At 51.3% G+C, this 23,932-nt stretch overlaps 4 protein-coding genes across 4 annotated transcripts; 2 read left to right on the plus strand and 2 right to left on the minus strand.

Annotated features, from left to right (window-relative positions):
* Positions 1 to 141: 141 nt before the first annotated feature.
* THITE_2108820 (uncharacterized protein) lies at positions 142 to 5,426 on the minus strand. The gene is made up of 4 exons (XM_003649771.1): positions 5,349 to 5,426; positions 3,458 to 5,296; positions 3,343 to 3,395; positions 142 to 3,279 (listed from the first exon to the last, which is right to left on the minus strand). Exons 2-4 carry the CDS (start codon positions 5,244 to 5,246, stop codon positions 223 to 225), a joined length of 4,899 nt encoding a protein of 1,632 aa, XP_003649819.1. The 5' UTR covers positions 5,247 to 5,296; positions 5,349 to 5,426; the 3' UTR covers positions 142 to 222.
* THITE_2108822 (uncharacterized protein) lies at positions 5,427 to 6,142 on the minus strand. The gene has a single exon (XM_003649772.1). The coding sequence runs from the start codon at positions 5,724 to 5,726 to the stop codon at positions 5,556 to 5,558; it is 171 nt and encodes a 56-aa protein (XP_003649820.1). The 5' UTR covers positions 5,727 to 6,142; the 3' UTR covers positions 5,427 to 5,555.
* A 1,343-nt stretch (positions 6,143 to 7,485) lies between these two features.
* On the plus strand, positions 7,486 to 10,715 carry THITE_2108824 (uncharacterized protein). The gene is made up of 9 exons (XM_003649773.1): positions 7,486 to 7,629; positions 7,703 to 7,842; positions 7,920 to 7,993; positions 8,049 to 8,434; positions 8,491 to 8,504; positions 8,574 to 8,813; positions 8,871 to 9,021; positions 9,089 to 9,530; positions 9,598 to 10,715. The coding sequence occupies exons 1-9, from the start codon at positions 7,590 to 7,592 to the stop codon at positions 10,256 to 10,258; spliced, it is 2,148 nt and encodes a 715-aa protein (XP_003649821.1). The 5' UTR covers positions 7,486 to 7,589; the 3' UTR covers positions 10,259 to 10,715.
* A 1,515-nt stretch (positions 10,716 to 12,230) lies between these two features.
* On the plus strand, positions 12,231 to 16,013 carry THITE_2108832 (glycosyltransferase family 2 protein). Its single transcript, XM_003649774.1, has 4 exons — positions 12,231 to 12,358; positions 12,529 to 12,710; positions 12,773 to 14,556; positions 15,058 to 16,013. Exons 2-4 carry the CDS (start codon positions 12,555 to 12,557, stop codon positions 15,776 to 15,778), a joined length of 2,661 nt encoding a protein of 886 aa, XP_003649822.1. The 5' UTR covers positions 12,231 to 12,358; positions 12,529 to 12,554; the 3' UTR covers positions 15,779 to 16,013.
* Positions 16,014 to 23,932: the final 7,919 nt, after the last annotated feature.

A 23,932-nucleotide genomic window follows, 5' to 3' on the forward strand; every position in this document is an offset into this window, starting at 1 on the left:
TCCATCGGAAAACAACGAGTTGGCCACATCCCCAACCAATACCGTGGCCGATAAACGCATGCCACCAGGACGGATAATGCTCCCGATCCTCAGGGGAGAAGAAATCCGACGGAGATTCCCACGCGGCTGCCACGTGTTACAAGCAAAACGCCCGTATCCCTTCCGTCTTTGCCTGCAAATCACTGAAAAGCAACAAAAAAAGAAACCTCAGCGCCAGTCCGTCTAATCGTGGCGGAAAGTACACTTGTCGCCCTTGGCGCACTGGCCCTTGGCATAAAAAGCGCACGGCTTGGTGCCGATCAGGCTGCGGTTGATGCCGCGGAGGTGGTCGGGGATGTTTTCGTTCTTGCCGCCGTTGTTGCGGCCCTTGGGTCCGCCGCGGTAGTGGTAATCCCTGTCCCTGTCCCTGTCGCGATCGCGCTCCCGGTCGCGGCCGTAGCCATCGCGCTCTCGCTCCTGGCCGTACATCTGCCCGTAGGCATCCCGTTCCTGGTGGGACTGGCCGTAGCCTTGGCCGTAGCCGTCGCGGTCCGGTCGGGAGGCGCCGTAGCCCTGGGTTGCCTGGCCGTACGGATTCGCGGCCTGGTAGGCACTCTGCGCCGGCTGGGTCTGCGTCTGGCCTTGGCTTTGGCCGGACACCCACTTGATCACGTTGAGGAGGTATTGCGCGTCCTGGGGATTAGCCGGGGCGGGAGCCGCGCCCTGAGCCTGGTTGCCGCTGGCCAGAGCAGCCATCAAAGCCTGGTGCAGCTGGCTGTTGGGGTCGGCGGCAGCAGAGGCATGCTGGGGCTGGCCTGCGGCCTGTTGGTTGCCAAGAGCAGCAAGGATGCTTGCCAACTGGCTGTTCGGGTCGGCTGTCTGCTGTTGCTGTTGTTGGGCGGCCGGCAGGGCTTGAGCCTGCCCATACGGGTTGGCGGCTTGAGCGTACGGGTACTGCTGATGACCATACCAGGCATGTTGCTGCTGCTGTTGCTGGGCCGCATAGTACTGAGCCCAAGCGGCCGAGTAGTCCGGTGCGCTAGCTTGGGTGCCCTGCGCAGCGGCGGCAGCTGTCGAAGGGACCTCTTGCTGCACGGACTGGGGAGCTTGGACGGCGGACTGCACCGGCTTCTCAGCCTGGTTGGCTCGCACGGATGTGGCTACTGCCTTCAGACCCTCCAGCACCTTCTGGAGCCTGGCCTCGTTGGCAGGGTTTGGCTCCGTCGCCTTGGAAACTTCGCGGTGATACGGATGGGGGTCCTTCCAATTCTTAACCCGGTCGGAACCGAGAAGCTCGAGCGCGCGCTGGTCGCGCTGACCTGCCACTGCAGGGTCATACCAGGAGCTGGGATCCAGGTCAGCGGATTGCCGGGAGCGCTCTTCCGGCTGGCGAGCAGATCTAGACGAGTCGGCAATGGAATCGACAGATCGGAGAGGCTTGTTGAAGTCGGCATAGTTGGCGGCGCTGCCCTCGAAAAGCGAAGGCGACGGCAAACGGGGTGGCGATCTCGGAGTGGGCGGTATGTCGGCTTTGGTGTGGTAGATGGCCATCAGTTCCTTGGACTCTCGCTCCCTCATGACTTTCTGCTCTTCGGTCTCGAAGGCCCTCAGTCCACCTCTCGTGACGTAAGTCTGCTCCATCTTCTCTTGGGGGATGTGCGCAGCGAAGTCGATGGCCGTAGGCTCCTCCCACTCGCCGTCGGTCAGGTCGGTGGTTACGATCATGCCGTTGCCACCGTGAAGCCGCCTCATCATCTCGCTCTCCTCGCTGTTCTTGTACCGGCCGTCGGTCCGGACGTTGCGGGCCATGGTGCTTTCCGCGATCTCGTCGGGGTGCCGCGTAAACTCGCGGATTTGAACGAGTGCATCGCCGCTCTTGAAGGCGACCCTTAGACCCCGGCGGCGCTCCTTGCGAAGGCGACGTTCCCGCTCCTCGGGCGTTTCATTCGGATCCGGAGCACTGGCCTTCGTGGTACCGGTTTCAGGAGTCTCAATTGTTGGCTCTCCCTCGATATCCTTCATTAACCCCTTGAACCAGGACGGGGAATCATTGCTGGCCGTTGCCGTAGGTTCAGGCTTGGCGGCCTTTTCAGCGGGCGACGCAGTCGTCGCAGTCTGCGACGGCTGTGCCTTGGTTGTCGCCGCCACTTTCGAAGCGTCGGCCCTTGGGATCGGCGCCGCCTTGTGTGCCGGCTCGGGCTTCGTCGCAGGCTTGGGCGCTGGACGTGCCTTGCCGGGAAGCAGAAGTCCGGATCGCGGCTTGGCCTGCGCAGCCGCGGGCGCCGAAGCCGTCGCGGTCGTGGACGGCTTCGCAGTTGGCGCCTTGCCGGCGGAGGCTGGCAGCGGCTTTGCGGCACCCGACGATGCCTTGACGCCGCCCGCGGATGCGCTACCCATGGTGGGTTTTTTGGATAGGCGCGCTTCGACGCCGGCAGCATCGTCTTCGCGGGAGCGCTTGAGACTCGCCGCGGCTGGAGCCTCCTTCGCGGATGGCTTCGCTGCAGCTTTGCTGGGCTCACCATTGGTCGCCATATTTTTCGAAGAGGCTGGTGCGGAGGAGAGTTTTTTCGAGTCGGCGCTCGAGGTGGCGGATTTTGGGGTGGAAGACGCGTTCGTCTTTTCCGCGTCGCTTCCCGGAGCTGTCTGTTTTGAAAGAGCCCGGCTCGACCCCGGCGCAGCTTTCTTTCCACGGCCGCCTGGCACTGCGCCAGGCAAGCCACTCTCACTCTCGCTCTCGCTCCCGCTCCCGCTGCCGTCATCATCGTTCAGCCTCGCGTTTGCGAAAACCTGCGCCATCAACGCGTTCGCCTCCGCATCCCCTTCCTTCTTCAGCCTGTTTCGCAGTCGATCCATCTTCCACATTTCCAGGTGATCAGACGTGATCTCGGTGAGGCGAGTGTACAGGCCGAGGATGGCTTTGGCCAGAGACGAGTTTGTTTCACCCGCGGTGAACAGGCGGATCAGCACGTTGCAGAGAATGGCGAGCAACCTGGGATTGCTGGTGAGTAATTTGGCCAACAAGCTAGCTGGCTCGACCTTGAGTCCTTCCGCGATCGCACGTTCCAGTTGCTCTTTAGTCGCCCGAACTTGGGCCTCGGCTTCGGCGTCCTGGGGCTTCTTGTCTGCCGTCACCATCGCGGTCTTGAGCTGCCCGGCTTTATTTTGGACAAACGCAGCGAAGTCGGTGGACGCGGTGGAGAAGAGTTTCTCGTTGCCGAGATGAACGGGATGGAGCCGTAGGTATTCGACCGCCTTGATGCCCGAGCAAGACGGCTCCGGGGGAGGTCCTAGCCGCGTGGGCTTGATGGAGACCAGTGTCAGCGGGCATTCGACAGGTGAAATCTCATCAAACTCAAGCCCTACCTCTTGACCCAGACGATCTTTGAGCCCTCTTCTCCACCAGTCGACTGGAATTTCTAAAGACAAACGATCTCAGCAATGATACGTTAGTGCGTTCGACTTCAGTTGCGCCACTCACCGCTCTCTGCCCGCTTCGCGTCAATCTCAAGACGGATGTCGGCGCGCTGCCGATCCAAATCGTCAGCCGCGCTCTGGTACGCATGAGCATGGTTGCCAAGGATCTCCGCCGGCGTCCAGCCACGCCACAGCTTGGGGAAGAGCGGGGGCTTGCCGCCCTTGGTGGCGAGTGTCACATATCGCTTCGTCGGAGTACCCTTCTGCAGATTCACGGGTGCCGAGCCTATCACGAGATTTGGAACTCCGGCCCACGTCGCCTCTGGGCGGGACCGGGCTGCCGAGAGCAGATGATCTTCCTGGATGATGAATCTTGCGGCGAGCGCAGTTTGGACCGGATGCGCTGGAGCCTGCTGAGTCTGAGCCTGCTGGGCGGCAGACTGCTGAGTCTGTGTCTGCTGAGGAGGAGCCTGCTGAGTCTGTGTCTGCTGAGCAGGAGGCTGCTGAGTCTGAGCCTGTTGGTTCTGGCTCTGCATCTGTTGGGCCTGAGCCTGCTGGGCTTGATTCGACGGGGAAGGGGAGTCCGCCGCCGGGGGAACGAGCACCTTGGCTTTCTTCGCAATAGCCAGGGAGGTTTGCGAGCCTGAAGGAGGGCCGCGTTTCGCACCGCCCACCGCGTTAGTCCCGGCGGTCGGCAGTGGAAGTTGTGCTTGTTGAGGCTGGGTAGTCGCTTGTTGGGCGGTCGCTTGCTGGTTGATACCCGTCGGGGGCGCAGGCTGAAGCGCCGGCCGTCGATCAGGCTGCTGGATAGGGTGTTGGACAGCTTGTTGCTGAACCGGGGCCTGAGCTGCTTGCTGGGCTAATTGTCGCTGGTCTTGGTGCTGTTGGGCTTGCGGAAGTGCCTGCTGAGGGGCCTGCTGAGGGGCCTGCTGAGGAGCCAGCTGAGGGACCTGCTGACGAGCCTGCTGAGGAGCCTGCTGAGGAGCCTGCTGAGGAGCCTTCTGAGGAGCCTGCTGAGGAAACTGCTGTGGTGTGGCCTTCCGTGCAGGCGCCTGCGCAGGGGCAAGCGGACTGCCAGCGACCGAGATAGGCGGCGGTGACGGCCCATTGGGCACAGCGGAATACTGGGGGTGAGTTGGTCGTGCAGCTGCTGGGACTTGCTGCTGCAGTTGTGCTTGATACGCCGGCATGCTCGCCGTGTTCGCGCCATGATCTGGGAAGAATTGGGCGGACGAACCATTGGGCACCGCAGCAGATACGTTGGATGCCTGAGCACTGGCAAGGGGATTGTCGTATCGGTGGCCAGAGCCGTATCCTGTCGACATCTGCTCCTGCCACTGCGGGACCGAGCCTTGGCGGTAACTGTTCGGCGCCGAGCCGGAACCATTGGCCACGTCCTGGGCGAAGTGGTGATGACCAGGATTCACCTGCTGATTTGGAGCGCCATGGAACTGGGCTGGGAAAGCATTATCAGGCTGGATATCGAGCGCAAATTGGCTCCCGACTACCTGGTTGGCGTCGGTCGGATGTCGCTGCTCGCTGAAGTAGGGCTGTCGCTGCAGGGAGGCGGCGTCTTGGTCGAAAGGCGCAACCGTGGCTTGCGCGTGACCCGGCCAGACATTTCCCTGGCCATAGTAGTCGAACTGGGGATACAGCCCGGCTTGAGGATCCGCTCCGGACAACTGGGGGTTGATGGCGCCGTCGCCGACGAAGTCCGAGTTCGCGTAGGCATTGTCAGCGCCGCCGTCCTGGTCAAAGACGAGCCCCGAAGAGCCAAACTGGTGGTCCCACGCCTGGCCGGCAAACTCGTTCGGGTCCCAGCCACCAATGCCGCCGCCATTGCTTTGATCCATCGTACCAGCACCCGCGCGTCCTTGCGCGTGAAAAGGGGGATCACGTGAGTCTGGCTTAGACGTCAGCAGGCGATAATTGCATTCACTCGATAAGCGACGTACAGTAGGTCGGGGTGTGCAACAAACCGATTTTCTGCCTCGAAACAGTGGTCGTGCTCGGTTAGAAGCAAAAATATGCAAGGAACGCGATTTTGTGGGTGGGCGGATTCTTTTCTGGGTGGGTTGATTTTTGGATGTGAAGTGGGGCTCGGGTGGGGTAGGATGGCGCGCCAAATTTGGACTAGTGCGTAAGCTAAAAGATCAGCAGAGTCAGCCAGCACATTCACCAAGAATTCCTGCAAGACTGCTGCGGCATAGCCGCAGTTCCGAAAACCAGTGCACCGCATGACATCCACCAACACAGGCCGCCCAGACCGTGAGAGCAACCAGCAGCAGGCAACAATAAAACCGGCAGCCAGCGTGAGGACAAAACGGCACCATTGGGCAATCTTCCAAGGAAGGCCGAAAATAGGACGTTTGCTGATTGAAAGATTGCATTTTCGTGCATTTTTTCTTTCGCATCTGCATCCGCACTCGAACTTCGGCTAAGTCGATAACCGGGCGCATGAATCGGAAATGGGAGCTTTCGGGGTTGCTGGTGCGGAGGAGACCCTGATGACGGGATGCCTCCAAGCCGATCTGCGTCCGTCCACCGGCCAAGAGACCCCGGATAACTGAGAAGGCCCCGGAACCTGGCGCCTGTGTTTTCCCACTTCGCGGCTTTGTGTCTCCTCTTTCCAATTCTTCAACTCCAATTTTCAATCAGTCGCGCCGGCTCAGTATCCGAGGTCCCTGGGCGGATGGGTGATGCTGCCGGAGGCCGGCAAAGTAGATAGGGAGGTAGGTCGCCCCTGAGAGTCCAGTTGGTGCAGCTTGTGGGCCTGCCAGCTCCCGCTATCAGGGGCTTCTGCAGCGCCGGCAGCCCAAGCGACAGCCTGCAACTCTGGACCAATTAATCCATCTCGGGGATCACCAGGCCCAAGGTTGGCTTCGACGATGGCTGATGCTGCTGTAGCATTTGCAAAATTATTGCCAGCGAGTGCAGGCAAAGAACCCTCTTTGGAGTGGTGGTAGCCGGTTTGGCCGTCTTGCCCTCACGCCCTGTTAAGGCATGCCTGTCTTGTGCTGTCTGCCTGCACGGTCCCTCCATGGCATGTTCTCAACAAGTGTTACTTGCAGCCGGTCGCATTGCCGGAACAACCCTCCAACCAGTGTCCGCTGCCCTGCCGCTCGAGCAAGCCCTTCAGTACGCAGATCGAGGCTGCGACATCCAGACTGCCAGATTGAACAGGCATTTGAAGAGGAGTGGAAACACGCATTATGCTGTCAAAGGTATTAGGTGGGGGGTGGATGGTTTCGGCATACCCTTCAAATGTGATTGTGCTTGCACCCGAGTCTCTCTGTATGTAGCTCCGTGTCGCGACGCCACGTCATGGCCCGACGGCTGCCGAGGACTTCGACAGCGGTGCTCACCGGTTCCTTACGACATGTTCCGTGCAAATCTGGGCACGAGGCCTGAAATGCAGATTGATCAGAGTGCAAACAGGAGCAGGCGCGTGGGGGGGCGCCAGGTCGAAACCGGCCAAAGGCAAGCGTGTCCCAGGGCTGTTGAGCGTCAAAATTGTCTATTCTCCTCTGCCGGGGAAGCAACGGGGGATTATAACGTTCCCGCGGCCTATGTGCTGGGGAGTGTGAAGTTCAGGCACGATGATTCCAGATGATTCCGATCGGAGGCGTTAATGAGCGGAGGAGTGAGAAGACAGTGCCACAGATGGTGTCTGGTGTCAAGCGGGCAGTTGATGAAAGAGAAAAGTTGGTGCTTGTGGACCAGCCGTGGCTGCCCTTAAAGGGGTGGCTATGGGCGGCTTGATTGCGGTCCGTGCATGTGGCCAAGATGCCGAATCTGGCGCTTGCCCAGGCACGCTAGGCCCGAAGGAGACTTGGCATGTAATCTGTGATGTATGGACGGAGTACGTACCGCGAGGCTGGACGGAGAGGTGTCCATGCAGGTCAATGGATTCATTGTGGGGAAGCTTCGAACATGTGGCCGAACCCTTCAAGTAGGAGGTGCACAAGAGAAGCTACCTCCAGGTAGCAACGAGAGAGCGAGTCATTTCGTTCCTGCTCAGGCGACGACAGGATTCCTCTTTGATTTTCAGCGTTGTAGCCGAAAGGCAGTTCATACCGCGCCCGAAACTGCAGGCCCGAAGCTCGTGATCGCGCTTTCTCGGACCCGCGAACCCACCAAGCAGTTCGTCAACAGCAACAGAAGACCAGGACAACGACATCATTCAAGGGCCGACCATGGCGTCGCGGGGGAACTCCCTGCGCGACAAGCAAATCCGTATGCGACTTTTGTGCGCAGTTTCCTTTGGTCTGCTTTGGACCTGTTAAGACTAACCGGGACCTAATCTCAGTCTCGATCAAGAAGATTCTCAACCTGAACGAACCCCTCGAACCAAGCGAGAACGATGATCCGCACTCCAATGGCTTTGCGGTGCCTTCTGCACCAATATCGAAGGATGGGACCCCCATCTGGAAGCTTCTCGTGTTTGACGTGAGACACATCGCTGCCACTCGCAGAACCGCACAATCGAGAGATCGCCAGGAGCTGTGCTAACGCGCGGTCGGCAGGACCTTGGTCGCGACGTGATCAGCCCGGTGCTCCAAGTGTCAGATCTCCGGTCAATGGGGGTGACGATGCACATGTGAGCTTCTCTAATCCCTCCGTGTCTCTCCAGGGTTCGATGCTGATCGGCAAAGGCACATCGCATCTCAGAGAGCCGCCATCCCCGATGTCCCAGTGATATATCTGGTCGAGCCGACCGCCGCAAACTTGCAAGCAATCACGAACGACTTAAAAAAGGGGGTCTACAGCTCGGCCTACCTGAACTTCCTCTCCTCGATACCGCGGCCCCTATTGGAAGACTTTGCTGCGCAGACAGCTGCGGCAGGCACTTCAGAGCAGATCGCCCAGGTCTATGACCAATATCTCAACTTCATTGTCACAGAGCCAGATCTCTTCAGCCTAGGGATGCAGAAAGAGCACACCTACTGGGCTTTGAACAGCGCCAAGACTAAAGACGAAGAGTTGGATCGGGTGATAGACCGGATAGTCAGCGGCCTGTTCAGTGTTGCGGTAACATCAGGTAAGCCGCACATCCCCCATGAATGCCAGGCGCTCAACAGGGCTAACACCGTGTAGGAGTGATACCCATTGTATGTTTGGTCTCTTCGGCCTCGCCACCGACAACGCTTGGTTTCCACTAACCTGCTGGCTTTAACCAGATTCGCTGCCCAAGGGGTGCTGCGGCGGAGATGATTGCTACAAAGCTCGACCGCAAGCTCCGTGACCACGTTCTCAACTCGAAAGACAATCTCTTCTCTTCCCAAGCACGGTCAGCCCCTTCGGCTACGGGGACGCCAACATCCAGACCTGTCCTCATCATCCTCGACCGCAACGTCGATCTGATACCCATGCTATCTCATTCCTGGACGTACCAGAGCCTGTGTTTTGATATATTCAAGGTGAGTCGGGCTCCCTTCTCTCGGCCGAAAAGATGGGGCCACTGAACTCCGCCCTAGTCCGAGTTGAACCGCATCACCATCGAGAGCCCCGTCGATTCCAATAACCCGGCGAAAGGAACCACGAAGAAGACGTATGACCTTGCGGCCAACGACTTCTTCTGGGCCAAGAACGCGTGCTTGCCGTTTCCTCAGGTCGCCGAAGACATTGGTGAGAAGGCCTCAGCTGGACACTGTTTATTTCGGGCTGCTTGCTCTACTGACACTGGCGGCTGTAGATGCGGAACTGACGAAGTACAAGGAGGAGGCGGAAGCGATTACCAAGAAGACTGGAGTCAGCAATTTCGAGGACCTCCAGAACGACACTAGCGCCAGTGCGCAACATCTCAAGACCGCCATCACCCTCCTCCCAGAGCTGCGCGAACGCAAGGCCACGCTGGATATGCACATGAACATCCTCGCCGCGGTCCTTGGAGAAATCCAAAACCGGCAACTGGACAACTATTTCCAGCTGGAAGAGAACGTGGCCAAGCAGACCAAGGCGCAGATGCTCGAGCTGATCAAGACGAGCGATAAGGGAAAGCCGACGGATAAGCTGCGTCTCTTCATCATCTGGTTCCTCAGCACTGAGCAAGACGTGTCTCGGTCGGAATGGACACAGTTCGAGGAAGCTCTGACAGCCGCAGGCTGCGACAAGACATGCCTGGCTTACATCCGACAGTAAGGCGCCAGATTCCACCGTTCCTGTCTTGGGATTGTCCGGTTCCTCATTGCTGATTGAATCCAGGGTCCGAGCGACGACGAAGATGACACAGCTCACCACCGTCAACAGCCAGGGTTCAGCAAGCCAGCAGCAGTCCGGCTCCTCGGACCTCTTCAACCGCTTCTCGGCCATCTCAACACGCCTTACGGACCGGCTCAAGGAGACAGGAGTCCCGACCAACGCGCTGGCATCCAACGTCGCGTCGCTGCTGGGCGGAATCAAGAACTTCCTGCCCGTGGACAGGGATCTGACGGTAACCAAGATCACCGAGTCGATCATGGACCCCTCCAGCGCCAGCTCGTCGGCAATCGCCAAGACGGAGCACTACCTGTACTTCGACCCGCGCAGCGCGAACGCCCGCGGGACCATGCCCCAGCCGTCGGCATTGCGGGCGGCAGGCGGTGGGGCCTCGGCTCCGGGCGGACTGCCCGGCTCGGCTCTCGGCGCGCAGGCTCCCGGGACCGGCGCCAGCTTCGGCCAGCGGAGGCAGGGGTACTCGGAGGCCATCGTGTTCATGGTCGGCGGCGGGTCCATGGACGAATATGGGAACCTGCAGGAGTGGGCGGCCCGCACGGCGGGGGGGGATCGAGCGAAGAGGAGGGTGATCTACGGCGCCAGCGAGCTCGTGAACGCGAACCAGTTTATTCGTGAGGAGCTGGAAAGGCTGGGCAGGGAAATGTCCTGACGGCTTGCAGATATGTCTGGGCAGCGTGCAAGCTCCGAGCTGCCGCTTAATTGCGAAGGCGAGGCCGGGAGTGATAGGTCACAGGATGAGCGAAACAGCGGGCAAAACAGACGTGCCGCTGTAGCCCAGCCCCGTTTCGCCTCAACGGTTTACACTACGACTATGTCAAATCGAGACTTGCAGGTCTCTCAGATGCATGCCGTTCTAGGAGACTACCTTAGGTAGTGTAAAGTCGTCACTCGTGACACGAGCACCCTCGGGACACTTGCCACAATCCTTCAATCCCATAGTTCCTTCCTTGTCATGATGTTCATGGATGGACCATGGCTGGCGAAGGCTCTGCAGTGGCGTCTCGAGCGAGTTGCGTCAAGTTTGTGGCTTAGATACCAAACATCCCGATGTCAGCAAGTAATATCGCCGCGCTAACTTAACGTTAATACTTGGCACACAAGCTAGTGCAAAGTGTTCACTACACCTGCAGCTCAAGATCGACAATTTGCGACGGGACCGAGATGGCCAAACGCACCACGGGCCGTCGATGTGCGATAGCCAGCATCCGCCGTTCCGCAGTGGCAGGGCAGCCTGTCAACGGAAACTCGGAGGAGCCCCCGTCACCGAAGCAATGGTTGTGGAACGGAACGGCGCAGGGATCGTGCTGCTTGGTGGGCGGTTTCCATGGTTTCCGGGGCGCACAGCCCCTCAACCCTCAAAGCGATCTCAACTGTTTGTTTGTGGGCTTTCGTATTGCCTACTGTGTCTCGGGATGGAGCATAACTCAGTTAACTTCTGTGTGAGCTGTGTATGTTGCTCATTTTTGGATGCTCCGCTCGTATTGCCGTGTTCCTAGAAGCCCCAAAGCATCCTCAAGATACTGAAAGTTTCGATTCGCAGCAACAAGCGTTGTCTCGTGGCTCTGCTTTCCAGGTTTGCAGGCTTGAAAACCAGAAACCCATAGCAACGAACAGGCTTTCCGCCTCCGTTTGAACCCCCCTTAAACGGCACCTCGCGCCCAATCAGCAGCCGCCGGAGGCTGTGCGACGTCACTCCTGCCCAAATCGGGCGCTGAAACAGCACGCACTGCCAGTCATCTTTGAGCGCCCCTTCATTCGGCAGCCCCTCAACAGACCCCTGTCGGTCGCGTATCAAGCCCCGACTCCTGGCTCGAAATTCACCAGCCTGAAACCGCGAGGTTCGTCCTTTGCTGCCGTCGCAGATTTCTCTCGCTCGCCCGTCAAGCCGCTGCAACTGAGAGCATCCCGAACACCGCGGTTTGCAACCTCCTCGATTGCGCAGCCAACCAGCCGATCGATCGAGTAATTGCAGTCGACAAAGCCCGGCGCCTAACGTGCCTAAGTTGCGGGCCCCGACAACAGCAACCGGCCGGCGCATCAAAGCCAAGCCGAGCATCAACGGGCCGCGCACACAAGGAGGCGCCTCCGACACAGCCAACCGATCGGCTTCCGTAACGTGAACCACCCCTCAGCTTCATAGCTGCGACCGCGCGGCTGCGGCAACGGGAAGCGGACGGACAGCTCCAGAGTCAAGCGCAACTCCAACTTCTGACATTCCGGCGCGCGAGCAGGACAGCCCGTCTTTGGCATTTGCCAGTCTGAGACACGCAGTCGTCCAAATCGGGAGCATTCTCGACGCCAACCCCCAACGGCGCATTTACACACACACACACTGGGCAGTGAGCCTTTTTATTCGCCTTTGCAGTTGGTTCTTTGGCGCATTTCCCCTTGTGTTTCAGTCCCTCGTAAATATCACCCCCAGCAACCATGTCATACAATCGATTAGGCAAGTGGACTTCTCCATCCATCCTTTGCTCCCTCTGTGCCCATCCCTTCACGAGCTCTTGGTTGTGGGTTGGCCTGCCCCTTGATCGTCGTCCTCCCTCCCCCGTCCCTGACCCCGGATCGCACTTTTCGTCCCCGAGTGGCCGGTTCCCCTGGGACCTTCTTTCCCGCTCCTCCTACCCGTGGCCTGAAGGGTAGTCTTGCGAGCTGTGCTTGCGCCCCAAAGCTCGAATCTTTCCTGCCTGGCGCAGAGAACGAACGGAGTTGGTCTTCTCGCCAGCGCGACACCAGCCCGGACACACAGGTGTGGTTTTTTTGAGCCGTCTTTGAGCCGCACAGCGCAAACTGCTTTTGCCCTTCCCCATCCTCTGGTCCGTCGCGCGTTGGCCCGCCAGCAGAGGAGAAATCCCACTCTCGCTGTCCCCAAAACCGCTGCTAAAAGACTAACTAGCTAACCATGGCTCCATGTTGCAGACGACGACTATTACGAGAGCCACCCCATGGAGAGCCGCCCGCATAGGTCGCCCTCTCCAGGGCACCCACTGCAGCATGGCTACCACTTGGATGATAACCCGTACGGCCACCACTCGCAGCTGGACATACCGGCAGGCCCTGGGAGGTACAGCCCGGGCGACTCTCTACATATACAGACAGCAGTGAGTACGGACTTTTTCGCGGAGGGCGCGATGCGTCGATTGACGCTGATGGGGACCCCAAGCAATCTGTAGATAACCTCGGGAGCTACTCGGTAAACCCCGAAGCGCATCACGATGCCTACTATAACCAGCCCTACGAGCCGAACCACGGTCAAGGGTACGATCAGAGCCATGGCCAAGGATACGACCCAGCGCTCGGTCAGGGATACGATCAGTCATTCTACGAGGACGACCGGCGGCCGATGTTGGCGCACAACGACTCTCACGTCGGCGCAAGCGACCCCTACCACGACAACCCGCAGCCGCCCACCAACAATCAGCCGATCAGGAGGTGGAAGACGGTGAAGCAGGTGCTCCTGTACCGCGGGAACTTGGTGCTGGACTGCCCAATTCCGCCAAAGCTGCTGAACCAGCTGCCCCACGGCGAGCGCGATGAGTTCACCCACATGCGGTATTCGGCCGCGACGTGCGACCCTTCGGAGTTCTACGAGAACAACTTCACGCTCAGGCAGAAGCTCTTCAGCAAGCCCCGGCACACGGAGCTGTTCATCGTGGTGACCATGTACAACGAGGACGAGATCCTGTTCGCCCGCACTATGATAGGCGTGTTCAAGAACATCGAGTACATGTGCAAGCGGACCGAGAGCAAGACGTGGGGCAAGGACGCCTGGAAGAAGATCGTCGTCTGCGTCGTCAGCGACGGTCGTGCCAAGATCAACCCCCGCACAAGGGCTCTGCTGGCCGGCATGGGCGTGTACCAAGAGGGTATCGCCAAGCAGCAGGTCAACGGCAAGGACGTCACGGCGCACATATACGAGTACACGACACAGGTCGGCATGGTCATCAAGAACGACGTGGTGCAGCTCATCCCCAAGCAGCAGCCGGTGCAGATGCTGTTCTGCCTCAAGGAGAAGAACCAGAAGAAGATCAACTCGCACCGCTGGTTCTTCCAAGCCTTCGGCCGCGTCCTGGACCCCAACATCTGCGTGCTGATCGACGCCGGCACGAAACCGGGCAACACCTCCATCTACCACCTGTGGAAGGCGTTCGACCTGGAGCCCATGTGCGCGGGCGCTTGCGGCGAGATCAAAGCTATGCTCGGAACTGGCGGGAAAAACCTCCTCAACCCTCTCGTTGCCACTCAAAATTTTGAATATAAGATGAGCAACATCCTGGACAAGCCGCTTGAATCGGCGTTCGGTTTCATCTCCGTCTTGCCCGGTGCCTTCTCCGCGTACCGGTACATCGCGCTCCAGAACGACAAGAACGGCCAGGGCCCGCTCGAGAAGTACTTCGCCGGCGAGAAGCTCCACGGCAGCGACGCGGGCATCTTCACGGCCAACATGTACCTCGCGGAGGACCGCATCCTCTGCTTCGAGCTCGTGACCAAGCGCAACTGCCACTGGATCCTGCAGTATGTCAAGTCGGCGACGGGCGAGACCGACGTGCCGGACACGGTGACCGAGCTGATCCTCCAGCGCCGCCGCTGGCTGAACGGCTCCTTCTTCGCCGCCATCTACGCCATCGTCCACTTCTACCAGTTCTTCCGCTCGGACCACTCGCTCTTCCGCAAGATGGCCTTCTTCATCGAGTTCGTCTTCAACACGGTCAACATGATCTTCGCCTGGTTCGCGATCGGCAACTTCTTCCTGGTCTTCAAGATCTTGACCACCAGCCTGGGCGACGACACGCTCCTGGGCAACGTCGGGCGCATCCTCGGCGTCGTCTTCACCTGGCTGTACGGCGTGTCCCTGGTGACCTGCTTCGTCTTGTCCATGGGCAACCGTCCGGCTGGGTCGGGGAAGTACTACATGGCCATGGTTATCTTCTGGGCGGTTCTGTTTGTGTAAGTTTGTTTCTTCCCTTTTTTTTTTTTTTTTATACTTTTTTTTATTTCTTGCCTTTTTTTATTTCTTACCTTTTTTTTATTGCTTGCCTTTTTTTTCTTGCCTTTTTTTTCTTGTTTCCCTTTTTTCTTGCCTTTTTCTTTTTACCTTTTTTTACCTCTTTTTTCTTACCTTTTTTTTATTTCTTACCTTTTTTTTATTTCTTGCTTTTTTTTATTTCTTACCTTTTTTATTTCTTGCCTTTTCTTTTCTTTTTTTTTATTTCTTGCCTTTTTTTTTTTCTTACCTTTTTTTCTTTACTTCTTGCCTTGTTTTTATTTCTTGCCTTTTTTTTTCTTGTTTCTTACCTTTTTTTTGTTTCTTGCCTTTCTTTTTTCTCCCCCCCCCCCCCCCCCTTTTTTTTTTTTCCTTTTTTTTCCCCTTTTTTATTCCCTTTTTTTTCCGTCTATCTAGCCCTTTCTTTGCATTTGCACGGTATCACTGACATGCCGCAAACTCAGCTACCTTATGTTCGCCGCCATCTACATCGCCGTCAACGCCATCCTCACGGACCTCCACACCCAGAGCTTCACAATTGACGCGCTCTTCAAGAACCCAGTCTTCTACACGCTCATCATCTCGGTCATGTCGACCTTCGGCATCTGGCTGATCGCGTCGCTGATCATGTTCGACCCGTGGCACATGTTCACCTCGCTGGTGCAGTACATGCTGCTGTCGCCGACCTACACCAACGTGCTCAACGTGTACGCCTTCTGCAACACGCACGACATCTCGTGGGGCACCAAGGGCGACGACAAGCCGGACAAGCTGCCGTCGGTCAACACCAAGGACGGGCAGGGCAAGACGGACCTGCCGGACGAGGGCGACCTGAACGCGCAGTACGAGCGCGAGCTGCAGGTCTTCAGCCGCAAGCCCGTCAAGGAGGTCAAGGCGCCCACGCCGGCCCAGCTCGAGGAGAAGCAGATGGACTACTACCGCGGCGTGCGCACCGTCGTCGTGCTCATCTGGATGATCACCAACTTTGCCCTCTGCGCCGTCGTGCTGTCCAGCGCCGGCGTCGAGAAGATCGTGCCCAACAACGGCGAGACCAACGACGAGGTCCAGACCCAGCGCGCCAACGTCTACCTGAGCGTCGTCCTCTGGTCCGTCGCCGGCCTGTCCGCCTTCAAGTTCCTCGGCGCCATGTGGTTCCTGGTCGTGCGGATGTTCAGGGGCGTGTAACCCTGTCGGGCGGCGGGCCGGCGGGGTGCAGTAGTTCTTTTCTGGGGGCTTTGTTTAACATGCTTCACTTTCAATACCACCTTCTTGTAGCATTTGTTCCTTCGTCTTCCTCTTCTTCTTCCCCTTTTTCCACACAGACGTGCTTGAGCACTGGTTTTATTCTAGAGCAAGCAACCGGACCAGCGAACAACAAGACCTCATGTCCTGGCCTTGCTCATGTGATTCCCTTTTCCCTTCCGTTTTGTTTCTGTCATTGGTTTCCGGTTTCATCCCCATCTCTGCTGTGTGACTGACTCGCAGACAGACCTTTTTCGAAGTTCTTTTGTTTTGACGAGGTGTTTTGCAAGAGAGACAAAGACACGTGTGTGGGCTGTATCTGTGTTGTAAAGGATAATACCCCCTCATGAAGCACGTTAGCAGCGCGGTCTAGCGGGCAGTCGGGCAACTGCCGGGTGGTGATGAATTGATATTATTGCCGTTCGTCATTTCGGAATCGTCGTTTTGGGATTGTGATGACTGTGTCGAGTTGTGGGTTCGGCCTGCCATCGGACCGGAAGTGTATGCACGCAGTGGATTGAATGGTGGTGTCTCGTGGATAGAGAATAGGGTCCCGGGAGACGGATGTCTCCCAGGAGTGATCATTTCGATGGATTGGTACTGGACTGGTGCTTTGGGTCCCGGCATAATCAACTATCCATCTCATGCAGCCAGCATGGAGCGCGGCGTAGGGTTGGGTTGCGTCAAACTGGACGGAGAATGGAAAGGGTCTGTACGACATCAAAACCTTCCCCTGCCCCTACGTGCAGCTTCAGTTCTATATGGCTGTGAATCCCGAATACTCCCCGCCTGACTTGTTGCTGTATGGGTGTCTTCTCGCTTGGTGATCTACCATCTACCTCCACAACAATGGTGTTTTGAAGTCTTGTTGCTTTCCAGTAAGATGTGCTCTCGCCTCGAATGGCCGCATTTTCCTCACCTACATCACACCTCGGTGGACAGCTCCCAACGGGGCTCACAACTTTGAGCAAATTATCGCGCAGATTACGATTCCCACAGCGACGGCTAGAATACTCCTCGTTCCCAAACACGCGACAGTATCACAGTATCACAGCAGCGCGTCAAACGTAGCACCGCAGGTTGCAGACACAGGCATCTCCGTGGAAGCAAACCTCCCGAGCTCCACGTCTCACCCGTCGACGAAACTAGGGGTTGGCAGCCCGCTTCGCGGGCTGCGCGCAGCCATTTCAATCCTTTTTCTTAGCAGTGCCACAACCACCCACTTTTTCCACAACTACCCACTTTTTCCACACCTACGTACCCACCTTTTCTAGCGTATGCGACATTCATCCTATAGAACCGCGTATATCCGTTGCGGCTCGGCTTGGCGGCGTATTTGTAAGCATTTACTGATCCGTTACCTCTTTTCTAGGCTTTTTCCTAGGCGATTAGAGCGAGTCTAACGTATACGTAGAAGTCGCCTACGTATAGAAGTAGAATCGCTACGCCTAGAAACTAAAAACCTAGATCCTACGTAATAAACCGCCTAACAACTACGTCGTCGCCAACTGACTAGCCATCGAACGTAATAATATATATACTAGCTTAATCGCTATATATAAACAACGATTTTAACGACTATTAGATGCCTCTCGCGCTTTTCGACGACGAAGTGGACTCGCCTCTACCGTCTATCGAAGTAGACGAAGATATCTAATATAGCGATACCCCCTACGAGCCGTTTATATCTACGTCGACTACTATAGCGATAGATATATAAGGGGAAGATAATAAAGCTGAAGATATAGCTATAGAAGTATAAAGAGAAGGGAACGAAGACGGCGATATAAAGGTTATAGCTAGTATCCTCTCGAAGGAGACTGTTCTCGAGGCTATACGAAACTTTTCTAAGCTTATAAAATATATATAGGACTTGCTAAAGTTTAAGGTATATAGCGATCTACAATAATAATAGGACACTAACGCTAATATACCTATAGGCGGTCTATAATATTTACTTATAGACGAATCCTTATAACCTAGATAAATACTATAATATTAACTTCGACTATACGACTAACCTTGAATCTCTACTAATATAAATTATAGGCAATAATTCTAATAATAGCGAATATAAACATTATAATAAAGGTCTAAGCCTATATATAAACTACGTTGTATCGTAGGACAATATAGGTAATAGCTACTATACTAGCTACTACTACAACTTAGGTAGTACTAGGTATAGCTATTTCAAAGGAAGTAGTAAATATAGTCCTCCTAATATATCTATAATATACTTCGTAGCTAATATATATATAATAGAGTCGAAGACACCTTATAAACGCTGTATTATAAAGGATCCGACCTCCCCCTCTCCCCCTCTACCCCCCCCTTAGCTAATACCTAAGCTGTACAAGTATTATACTACGCCTATGAAGCGTAAGTCGGAGCTCGAAGTGGTTATCTCCTCTAAGCGTTTATACCTTACAACGAATATATCATCTTCTATTAGCTCCTAACAATTCAACGACCTATATATACTTTTATAGCCTACTCCCTATACAATAGTAGCTCCTACTATATACCTTGTTCTAAGAGATGAGTTTATACCCCCTATCTATAACGGTCGTTATAGGGCTAGAGAGAAGGCTATATACCTATTGAATAACGACCTTGCTATACCTACCTATTATAGCTTATATTACCTAAGAGAAGATAGACGCTACGCTATATATAACAAACTTATAAGCCCTATTAAACGTATTAACCGCTATATCGAGCTTATTTGTAAGCTCTTTCTACACTTATCTACTAAAGAAGAGTAAACCTTTGCGAAGGCTCTTAGAGATATAGCTAACCTACTTGATATATCTATAGCGGATAAACTACGAAGGAAGGAGATATAATTAACGAATATAAGTTATAACGAATCTGCTTAATAGGTCTATAAAGAATATATTATAGAGGAGAGAAATATGTTTACTAGCTATAGGTGTAAAGCATTATATATTTAGAGCATAAGATTCTAGAATAGCGTTATATACCTAGAATATAGGAATCGAATCTAGAATAGCGTTGTACACCTAGACTATAGGAGTATACAATAGCGTTTAATATAGGTGTAAAGCATTAGTTAGTATATAGTATACCTCGACTATAAGAATTTATAATAGCGTTTAACAACTATACTATAATATTAGTACCTCTAGGTATACAATGTTTATAAGCTTCTTACCTTGCCCCTCTAAATCTGATAAATATATATAAACATTATAAATATCTATAACCCAAGATATAGCTATATAAAATTGGCTATAAGAAAATATAGGCTCTCGAAAATCGATACTAATATAAGAAAAAGACTGCCCCTAAGACTTGTTAATAGTTATTGCGAAGTAGAGGCGAACTAGAAACTGCTTATAAACAATAATATAAGGAAAGTCCTCCTCTATAGAACTTAACTTAATCTTTGGAATTATCTACAACTGCCTAGCAAAGTTATCCGTTAAGATTCGCCCTTTAATAATGGACGAAGCAAGCTAAGTTACAACTAGCCGAGTTCCGTTGTAGAGCCTACTGCTAGGGTTAAGGTTTCGAAGTAAAAGAATAGGGGCTCCAACCTTCAAGGTTAAGATAGTAGGTAGAATAGAAGCGAAGTCTAAAGAAAATAAAAAATCAGGAGATAATATAGGAGCGTTAAAATCCTTAGTATCAAGAGGGTTTTCTACCTTGTTAATAGAGAGATATCGAAATTCCTAACCTAGAACTAAAGAAATAATAGTTGCATTGATAGAGCTTATAGTAGCGTTGTAAAGGCAAAGAATCGCTTAGTTTATAAACATTGTCGAGTCTATTGTAGTATACTCAAGTAGGTATATAGGATAGACCTAATCAACTAACTACTTTTATATAGAACAGAGTGTAAAGGGGGGGAAGAGATCAATAGAGCTATAGAAGTGAGGATTATAACTTAGATCCTATAACCAATTTATAAAAGTATAGTTGTTAGCATTAGCTCCCTATACTCGTATATTCTTAGTTAGTTTCTAGACCTATAGCTAAGGCTAGATCGGCGAGTTCTATAAATAGGCTTGAACAATGTAATACCTATTACCGTTGTAGACAATAGGTAGGATTTATATAAAGTCCCCCCCTAATACAACTAGAACCCCTTTAAATAGGCTATTATAGTTGCGAATGTCTTACAATATATAGTCGATAGCTTCGAAGTAATAGTGGTACTATATTAGAACCTCGTCCTAGATAATAAGCTTAGTACATTGTAAAAGAGCTATAAGCTAAGTGTTCTTCTAGACTATATAAGTGCTAGCGTCTATAATGTCGATTAGAATCTTAAAACGGCTATAAGAAGTATAGCCACTATCGAGAAGGAGAGCTGTAAAGCTAGAAGAAGTAATATAAAGGACAATATGCCTTTACGAATAGAAGAAAGAAGAGAGACAACGATATAAAAAGGTTTTACTAGTCCTACTAGCGCCTTAGATAAAAAAATAAGCTATTTTAGGGTATAAGTCGACTATAGCTATAATCTCTATAAAGAGTATAGCTTAGCTAACGTTTAACCAAGATTAAATACTTATAAATAGAGCCTTTTACTCTTAACGGTTGTAACTGAGCTCCGTTTATAAAAAGGGGTTCCGCTTTATATTCTCCTAGCAATGATAGACGGCTAGTAAACTAAAGTCGGCTAAACACTTGTCGCTATTAGCTAGTAGCTAATTTAATAAAAAGAGCTTAAAGTCGAAATATAGTTCCTCTAAGTCTAGTAGAACATCTATAAAACGCTCGAAGCAATATAGAAGATCATTGTAAAAAGAATTATAAAACTATAACTATAGCGTTACTAGGTCTATAATGTCGTTAGAAAGGAGGCTAATAGTAAAAAGCTTATAAAGAGTATACTCTATTTACTAGCCTATAGCTTTGGTGAAGTATATAATCTAGCTTTAGTTAGAGTCGAGTAGGCTAGCTATAACGTAAGTAGCTTATAACGTAGAATATTCGTAGCTATCTATAGTCTATAAATAGGTAAACGACTAAGTACCTAGAACTAAATAAAGGAGAAGACGAAGAAAATACCGTTTACCTATAGTAGGAGGAATATAATATATACGCCTAATAGTAGTGCTACGAATATAGGGCTTCTACTCCTATAACTGTTTGTCCTAGACGAAGTATAAAGGAAAATCGATATAAAGGATATTATAAGTATCTTTATAGGCTACATTGTAAGTAAAAAACCTTTCTAGCTCTATAGTTCTATATTCCAAAGCCTCTATAAGCTCTTTAGGAGTACTATCTATCTAGAAAACAACGTATTACTAATGCTTAAGATAAATTAGAAGGCGATAAATAGGAGGGTACTCGCGATAGGTATAGAATTTAAAGAGCTATATAACCGCCTCCGCTAGACTAATGTACTAACATTGTAAGTAGGTGTCAACCTTATTGAGCTAGTTAGCTATAGAGAGTTGAACCGTCGACTAATCAATCCCCTTATAAATATACTTATATATATACTTGATAGACTTTATAGATATATAAATCTCTATATTAATATAGGCAATATACTTACGAGAGAGGTAAAGGTTATAGGGTATAACCTAACGGTTATTAAGTTGTACCTTATAGCTATTGACCTTACAAGTAACTATTTGCCTAATGTCTCGATAGCGATAGATAGGATACCTATTTTCTAAGATAATAGTCTCCTCTATAAACGCCTTTAGAAAGCGCTTAGAATAGCTTATAATCTTTGTATATAGGTTACGAACTATATAAAGAGAGGCAAGGTTATTAGAACTATATAGCCTATAAATTATATTGCTTACAATGACGGTCTATAACTAGCTATTAGGATCCTCTACCTTCGTTAGAAGCTTAGCCTAGATAACGTAGTCGACGTTGGTAGATATAAGAAATAGATATATAGACTTTTACAAAAAGAAAAGCAAGATATAGTAGTATAGGAGCCTACGCTTCTAGTATTCAATAGTCTAAACAATACCTATAAACTCCTTAAATAGGTTGCTATACTATAGCTCATAAAGGATAGCTTGGCATTTGAGCTCAAAGATATAGCTAACAATGTTAAGGCGGTCCACTATAGTCTAGCCTAGAAGAAGCTCCTACTAGATCTCTATCTAGTTTAGGTTAGCTATAACTATAATAAATAGTATAAAATAACCTAGCTTATAGACGATAGCCATTAAATCCTAATAGCACTAAGCAATAAAGCGTAGGCCCCTAACGTAGCTTATAGGTAGGACAATTCGCTATCTAAGCTTATAAGTATCGCTATTACCTAATTGTAGCTAGTCCTATACTCCTTAGTACAATTCTATATATAGTTCCTTCTAGTTGTTACGGATCTAATGTAGCTTCTACTAATCGCTTATAGCCTAAAGGTCTACTAAGAACTACTAGAACAACTACTAAAAAAGGAAGGAGGTTTAGCTATAACCTATATAAGGATATAATAGGTACTAATACTATTGCCTAAACTCAACATTTAGTTAAGTATAGCCCTATCCTTAGCCGTTATAGAGCTATAAGCCTTGGTAGAAGCTAGGATCCCTAAATAGAAATATCAAAGGGTAGGCCAATAGTAGATAGGCAAGGTGATATAGGTGAATATAGTGCTAAGCCTATATAGAGCTATCGTCTAAACGGTATATAAAGACAATATCGTGAAAATCAAGCCTCGAATTCTCCTTCGGAATAAGAATAGTTACTTTATCTACTATTAGCAGGTTCTTATAGCGATAGTCGTAACTATAGCTATAGTCTGCAACTAAACGCAACTAAGGTATAATAGCGACCTACGCAATAGCTAGGCTCTAAAGAAAGTATTTCCTCGTAGTTAGATAGATATAAATAAAGGGGTTATAGCGATAAAGAAAGTCTATAAAGTATAATATAAAATTGTAATTAGAGTCTATAAAGAAGAAAGTTCAATATACAATAGTAGCCTATAGATTATAAAAAAAAGCTAAGTATACTATAGAGGCTTACTAGGCACCTCTATAAAAGGGCTAGCAATATAATATAGGGCACTATAGATCTGAAAATCTATAGGCCTACCGCTATAGATATTGTAAATAGTTTGATTTATAAAAATGGAAATGAATATAAAAGCTAAGTTATAACGACGAAGATAATTATAAAAATAGGACCTTCGAGGATCTTATATATATAATAGATAGTCGAGGAAGTCTAGAAGGTAGTAGGCTAGAGGGAAAGAAACGTCGCTCTATAAGCAATAAGAGCTAAAAGCGGGATTTATAGTAGTAGAATTCTATACTATAGGAGAGTATTAGCTAAAGAAGATAAATAATAGATATAGAAATATACCGTTAAACGCTTATCTATCTAATATAATGTACTATACTTAGTACATTTAATATCTATTAGGCTAAGATTATATAATACGATAGTTATACTGCCTAAATATAGGTTAGCAATAGTCTACGAAGCACTAATAAAGAGAGCGATATAACCTATAAGAGGCAACTAGCTAGTCAGAATAGGAGGTTCTATAGCATTATAGCGCGTATTATATAGTGCATTATAGGCTAGGGAACGACGATACCGATAATAGGTAGTAGCGTAGGAAATATAAGATATATAAGGAGCCCCATTAGAATAGGTACGAAACTCAGAAAACGGCTTATATCGATAACAACGACTATAATAAGTAGTCTACGAACTTAGAGGGCGACGAAGAGGAGGTATAGCGATAGGAATCCGAATATAATAGGGCAGTAAAAATTGGGACAGGAGGAAAAGAGGAGGAAAGGAGGAAACGAAGGGGCGGAAAAGGGGGAAAAGGGGGAGTAGCAAGGGTATAAGTATACGAGCCAATAGGAAGGAAGTATATAAAACGCTAACGGGTCTACGAGCTAGTAGGAAGGAAGCATAAAAATCACTAACAGGTCTGTACCCTGTATATATTATTTGTTAACGGATATAAAGCTAGGGAGCAGTAACAATTAGTTAAGGAGGACCCCTGTTACGTACTGGAAAAGAGGATTGCACTAACCGCCCAGTTCTGTAGTATATATATTAGATTCCCACAATTTTGCGCCGTGAGATGACGGGGACGTACACCAAACTTGCTTCCGCGAGCGCTCT

This window comes from Thermothielavioides terrestris, chromosome 1 (assembly GCF_000226115.1).
Source record: "Thermothielavioides terrestris NRRL 8126 chromosome 1, complete sequence".
Classification (NCBI taxonomy): Eukaryota; Fungi; Ascomycota; class Sordariomycetes; order Sordariales; family Chaetomiaceae; genus Thermothielavioides; species Thermothielavioides terrestris.

Coding starts and splice junctions, on each gene's coding strand:
- THITE_2108822 (XM_003649772.1), bottom strand. CDS start 5,726: ATGGTGCCGTTTTGTCCTCACGCTGGCTGCCGGTTTTATTGTTGCCTG.
- THITE_2108824 (XM_003649773.1), top strand. CDS start 7,590: ATGGCGTCGCGGGGGAACTCCCTGCGCGACAAGCAAATCC. Junction 7,630..7,702: donor CCTGCGCGACAAGCAAATCC/GTATGCGACTTT, acceptor ACCTAATCTCAG/TCTCGATCAAGAAGATTCTC. Junction 7,994..8,048: donor ATGGGGGTGACGATGCACAT/GTGAGCTTCTCT, acceptor TGATCGGCAAAG/GCACATCGCATCTCAGAGAG.
- THITE_2108820 (XM_003649771.1), bottom strand. CDS start 5,246: ATGGATCAAAGCAATGGCGGCGGCATTGGTGGCTGGGACCCGAACGAG. Junction 3,396..3,457: donor CGCGAAGCGGGCAGAGAGCG/GTGAGTGGCGCA, acceptor GTTTGTCTTTAG/AAATTCCAGTCGACTGGTGG. Junction 3,280..3,342: donor AAGATCGTCTGGGTCAAGAG/GTAGGGCTTGAG, acceptor GTCTCCATCAAG/CCCACGCGGCTAGGACCTCC.
- THITE_2108832 (XM_003649774.1), top strand. CDS start 12,555: ATGGAGAGCCGCCCGCATAGGTCGCCCTCTCCAGGGCACCCACTGCAG. Junction 12,711..12,772: donor CTCTACATATACAGACAGCA/GTGAGTACGGAC, acceptor GGGGACCCCAAG/CAATCTGTAGATAACCTCGG. Junction 14,557..15,057: donor TTCTGGGCGGTTCTGTTTGT/GTAAGTTTGTTT, acceptor CCGCAAACTCAG/CTACCTTATGTTCGCCGCCA.